At 44.0% G+C, this 5,785-nt stretch overlaps 1 protein-coding gene across 1 annotated transcript in view; it reads right to left on the bottom strand.

The window, feature by feature from the left end:
- MYL1 (myosin, light chain 1, alkali; skeletal, fast) overlaps nucleotides 1–5,282 on the bottom strand; it is a 19,271-nt gene extending 13,989 nt beyond the window's left edge. The window contains exon 1 of the mRNA XM_009577493.1: nucleotides 5,002–5,282. Coding sequence (XP_009575788.1) covers nucleotides 5,002–5,127 — 126 coding nt within the window. The 5' untranslated portion in view covers nucleotides 5,128–5,282. The remainder of the gene's footprint in view (nucleotides 1–5,001) is intronic.
- Nucleotides 5,283–5,785: the final 503 nt, after the last annotated feature.

The following is a 5,785-nucleotide window of genomic DNA, read 5'->3' on the forward strand; positions in this document are numbered from 1 at the left end:
TGTCTTGGGCTGCTCTGCTCTGGGATGGATCCCGAATGGTGCCGTATCTCAGTGGTCGAAGCGGTAGCAGGAGGCTGGTCTGGATGGCGTCAGATAGGCACCTTTACATCTTTTAAGGCTAAGTCATATTTGCACTTGTCCCCTTCCTACCTGAAGGGGCACTTGGGATTGGTGACCTTGTCCAACGGGTATATCAGTCCTAGGGAATCTTTCTGGAGTTGTCACTGGAGCTGGATCAGGCATAATCTGAAGGCCTGTGCCAAAAACTTCAGACAAAAACCTGCCAGTTCCTAAGAAAGCCCTTAGCACTATGAGCAAAGCTACTGTTAACATTCCTGTTCTCACTCCACAGCTTCACATGGAGTTTGTCTGCGGTGTAACAGCTCTCCGAGGGCTTCAGCTGACCCTTGCAGTCCTGCTTGCCCTCCAACCCAGAAGCTTTCTGTCAGTGCATTTTAGTGAGTTTCTCTCTCTCTGGTTATATCCAATGCAATGTCTGTTCAGAGATGACCTACTTGAGTAGTGAATGTAATAAGAATTAAGGACACTTGGAGAAACACTTTTTAGTGCCTTAAGAGCTCTCTATTTAAGAACAAATGATCACACAGGTTTGCTTCCATGCAGCAGGCTTTGTCATGCATCACACAGTTACACAAGGCCTTAGCAAGTCTTTACGAGCTGATAGCTTTTAATTATTTTTCCCCTAAATATGTAGGTAGCTTATCTGCAGTTGGGCATATCTGCTTTGGTGTCCTGGGATTTCAGTCTTGGAAACACCAGCATGGGAAGCCTTGTGTACCACACTTACACCGTGGATATTTGCAAGAACCCAAACTCTGTTTCTGCTCGAGAGAGGATACTCAGGTCTGTCCTCAAAGTAAAGGGCCTGGTGAGACACCGGATCAGGGTGCTACACGTTCAGATCACCATCTGGAGAGCAGAAGCCTGTGAAGCACTGCACTCAGCATCTCCAGCACCCAGATCCCAAAACATTGCAGTTAATGCTATGAGCCTGGGCTCAGTCCAAGGACTGGTTGCATGTGCTGGGAAGGGCCCTTAGATTTCCAATAAAAACACAACACACCTCTCCTGCTAGTGATAGAGACCGAGTTAAACTGATATGGGCAATATGAAGTTTATCCATTTCCCACTGTCTCAGTTGCAAAACCAAGCATGAGACAGCCTCATCATTAATGTCTCATCCCAGTTATTGCAGACAAAGACCCATAGTAGTGCTATTCATCAACTCAGTGCTTCTTCTCACTCAGGCTTGTGTGGGAGAAGTTGACAAAACAGATAAGCTATCCTTTTGGGAGTGTCCTTGGCCACAGTTTTAACTTCAGAATTCTTGGGGGTCTTTTTAAGAAAATGACCTATATGGTTATTGTGCTTTTAATCATGGTTGGTTCCTGGTGGTAACTTTCAGATGCATCTATCGCCCTGTTCTTCTCTTTTCATTTATGATTTAATCTTTAACCTTTATACCTATTGTTCAAATCCAGGCCATGCCAGTAATAAAGAAAGTTGGAAATATAAATCTGGTTTGGAAAGGCTTGTGCAAAGCAGATTAAGTTTATATTGTTTCCTGAGTAGGGGGAAAAGGGTCTTTACCTTTCCATTTAAAAACAAATTCTTCCTCCCTGCCTTGACTCTCTTCCTGTGGTTGTTGTACTGTAACCTAAGGTGAGCTGAGAAAGGGCCGAGTTGAGAGATTTGAGTCTAGCAGTTAGGTATTCCTGTTACTCAGTTTCATAGTCAATAGATGGTGCTCAAAAATAGAAAATCCCATACTAGCTGCTATTAGTACTAGCAAATCACCAAATATTTGCTTTAATTGGGTTAATTTGTAGTGGGGAAAAAAGAACAGAAGAGGATGAAAGGCCTGTCACAACTTCTGATGGTGACAGGCAATTTTGGGTGCCTGCATTTGCAAGAACCCAGCTTGAGACCTCTTAAAGGAAAAAAAAAAAGCCTGACTTTCAAAGTGCGCACCCCAAAAGGCTCAGAAAACTAGACTGCCTGAAGATGGGCCAAGCAGGGCATCTGAGAGGAGGGGTACCACCAAAAGAATCACTACCCATGTTTGTAAACCACCTTCTTGTTTGTTTTGGGGAATATTATGATCTCTGACGCCAATTTAAAAATTAAGTGCACTGCCAAATGTGGCTTATTTGGGTGCTGTAAACCCTTATTAGGCAGCTCTACACTTACCCACTCCAGCTGTAAGAATTAGAAGGGGCTTGGATGTCTCTTCATAAAAGCTAACAAAGCCCTTCTGTGTGTTTGCCTGCTGTGTGGCTCCCCGAATCACGGTGGTGCTGCAGCCTGGCATTCCCAGTCACCTCTCGTTAGTAGCAAGCTTTGGCATGGTTGCTAATTCCTCTGAGGAGTGGAGGGGAGCCCACCTGATGCCCTTGTTCAAAGTGCTGGAGGCTTTGACTCCACGGATGGTAAATCAGCGCAAAGAGCCCCAGGACAGGATCGTTCACTGAGTCCCCATCAAAAGCTTAGTTTTAAGTGCTCCCTGGCTCCAGAGTTTTGCTGGAAATGGTGCTGTGCCTTTTCCCATGCTGAGACTTTGGTGGCTGAATGGAAGGATTCAGGATTAATTAATGCTATTTGAGGGACCGGGCTAAGACTCAGAAAATTTTGATTCCCAGTCAAATTACTTACAAGATGACGTTGTTTCCCTCCACTGCCTGAGCTCTCAAAGGGTGAAAAAGGATAACCCAGGGTGGCTGGTTGGGACCTTGGGAGGTTGTCCAGATTCTGCCCCTGCTCCAAGGCAGGATGAAAGGCACCATAGTTGTTCCTGGTGCCTTCTCAAAGAGCCCAGCACTGGAGGTGGCACAGTCTGTCTGGGCAGCACTTGACCGATGTGGGGTCTCGGGTGAGAGGGGGAAGGTCAGGGATAGATAGAGGGGACGTGTGTCACCCTCGAGGGCAGCGTGGGTTTCTGCATCACCTTGCAGCCATGGCTGTGTGGTTGGGTAGACTCCCCTGCTATGGGGGGGTGCTCTGTCCACCCTTGCAGTGCCTCTGAGGCACCCTGCTCCTTGCCTGGTAAGGGCATGACAAAAAGTGGAGAAGATACTTATAGAAAGATACATGCTAGTGATAAGCATGCAGGGCAGGGGGCTGTGCCACCCACCGCGTTGTAGGGTAGTCCTGTAACCTCCATCGTGCTGCTCGTATCTTCACTTATTTGCAAATAGGAATAGTAATGCTTATGTGCTGCCGTTTAGTGTTAAAAGAATAGGTTTTTTTTTCAGGTTTTTCCCCCCTTCAAAGAGCAAAATATTTTGTCTGATATTATTCAAAAGAAAGAGAATTTAGGGAGACTATCTTCTCTTATCAGTCTGAATATGACAAAACCTGGAACGTTCTCTCTGTGCTACCCGTATATGTTTCCTGCTGTTATAGAGAGCTGTCTGGGTAAAGGAGTGAATTGCACAGACGCCTCAGACTGCAGCCTGCCATTTTTTAGCTGGTAATATACTATTTATTTATGTAAAGATAGATTAGCTAGGATCACTGGAGTTGAAAATTCTATTTTCTCCTAATGAACTGGACATAGAAAGCTATCAAATCATATTAAATTTTTTAGCAGGAAATCCAGCTTGCACTCCCTTTCGTCTCTGGAGGCGAGTGAAATGTGAGGTCTAATCTAATTTTCAGACAGTATTCTCAAAACAGTGGGCTTTTCATATAGCCTTTACTATGATCACTCAAAGTATTTCAAAATGTCTTTTTTTTCCCCCTTTTGCTCTTGTTTTGCTTTGCCAGTGGGTTCAGCTTCAGTCTTTCAGGAAAATACTGACTACTGATTGTGAAAATTAAAGTAAACTTCAAGAAATTTCACTAAATGGATCATGATCTTGGAACTGTATGTATTAAGATACCTGAAACAGAATTCATCATATGATGAAAATGAGTAGGTCCTATTAGGACTCTTTGTACTCCTTCTTTTCTCTATAATAGGCATGATTCCTTATGTAGAATTTAGCAAATTGGTCCTGGGAGCAATCAGCTTGTCAGGTAGGTGGAGAATAACTGTTTATAGTCCTACCTGGAGAAACTAGTCTGTCTCTTCATCTCTTTAACTGCTTAGCCTCCCTCTTCTCTTTCCTAATTAAAGAATTTCCCAACATGGAGGAATTTTCTTCAAAAGATCAAGGCAACAATCAGTGATGTTGGTTGGCATGCAAAGTCTAAAGACAGTATGAGATAGAATGGAAGTGCAGTCAGAGGGAAACCTCCAAAAGACTCTTTCTGTTGCTTTCAATTTGCAGCAAACTGCAAATTCTGAGCAAATATGTAAAGGTGAGAGGAAATCACTTGAAATGCTTCCATCCATGGCTTTTCCAGCTCATGGTGTCTATCAATGTTTGTTGTACAATGCAAATGAAAAGAAAATAGATGAAACTGCTAATCCCTCTTTTTTTAAATTTTGTTTTGTTTCTGCTTTTAAAGATAAGCCATGCTGATCTCAAACATATGACCAAAGGGTCGTCAGGTGGTTGCAAAAATTTGGAAAGGAATTTGAGGGAAAACTGCAAAGTAAGTTTTGGTTTTAGTACAGTGCTATGGGAAAACATTGCATTTCAAGTTTCAGTAACCCTTTCCTGTCCTCATGCACCTACTTCAGGGGGGTTTGGGGAGTTTTTATGGTTGCTTTTTTCTTTTAAATTTAGCTTTACCAAACAGGTCAGACCGATACTGATTTGGTAAAAAGTTCTGAGGGCCACACTCCAAAATACATTTGAAATCACCAGGCTTCACTCTTGTGTTAAATCATGCGCCATGCCTTACACCCCTCCAGCTACTAAAACAATCAAAAGAATCAGGCAGATCAACAAATCCATCGACTGAGGTTACTCATTCATTTCACTGCAGTCCCCCAACCGGAACCAAACACACGCAGTGTTTCACTGCAGGTCTCACTGGGACTCTGCTTGGGAGTGCTTTGGGTCCGCGATCAGCACACGTTCATCCGTTTACCTTGATGCTCTTGAGATCGATTGCGGGTTCTTTGGGTTTAGCTGGCACGGGTGCTGGCGCTGGTGCTGGCGCAGGTGCTGGTGCTGCGGCTGCTGCTGGTTTCTTTACATCTTTCTTTGGTGCCATTTTGTGTTGCTTAAACTTGAAAGTAAAGGTGCCCCCCCCACAAAAAAAGCTTAAAAAAACCCCACCAAAAACCCTTAAAAGTGATTCCCGGGAGAGGAGCAGTGGTCAGAATGAGCTACAGCCTGTGCCCTGGAGGTGGACCCAATGTGCTAAACTCTATAAGGGCATATATATATTTCACTTAGTGCCTTGTACAGTCCTGACACATGCAGCTGGATTGGACAGCTTGCTAATCAAGGGGGATGTCATTCCAGCTCGAGCTATAAATGGAATATAAGAGTTCAGGGCTTCATAAGATCAAGAGGACTTTGGTGGCTTTTTTCCCCCCTCTTTAAAAACCCCAACCACCTCCCCTATATTTTTTTTAATGCGTGCAAAGGAGAGGGAAATATGACAAACCTAGTTTCAGATCTGCTGTTGACATTCAGGCATGGATTGAACAGTCCTTTTTCTCATCAGAATTTCAGTTCTGCTTAAGTAATAAATCTTCTTTCTTTCCTTCCCTCCCCTTTTCCCCCATGCCTGTGTAGTGCTCCAGGAGGATTTGGTTTCAACTAGGAATTTTGACTTTCATGGCTGGGAAGATCATCAATTTCCAACCTCACTTGCCTCTCTCCCCACAGCCCCTCACTCCTCCTCTGCTTCCTTCTTTTACAAG

The sequence above is a fragment of the Fulmarus glacialis genome, unplaced genomic scaffold (genome assembly GCF_000690835.1).
Source record: "Fulmarus glacialis isolate BGI_N327 unplaced genomic scaffold, ASM69083v1 scaffold15235, whole genome shotgun sequence".
NCBI lineage: Eukaryota > Metazoa > Chordata > Aves > Procellariiformes > Procellariidae > Fulmarus > Fulmarus glacialis.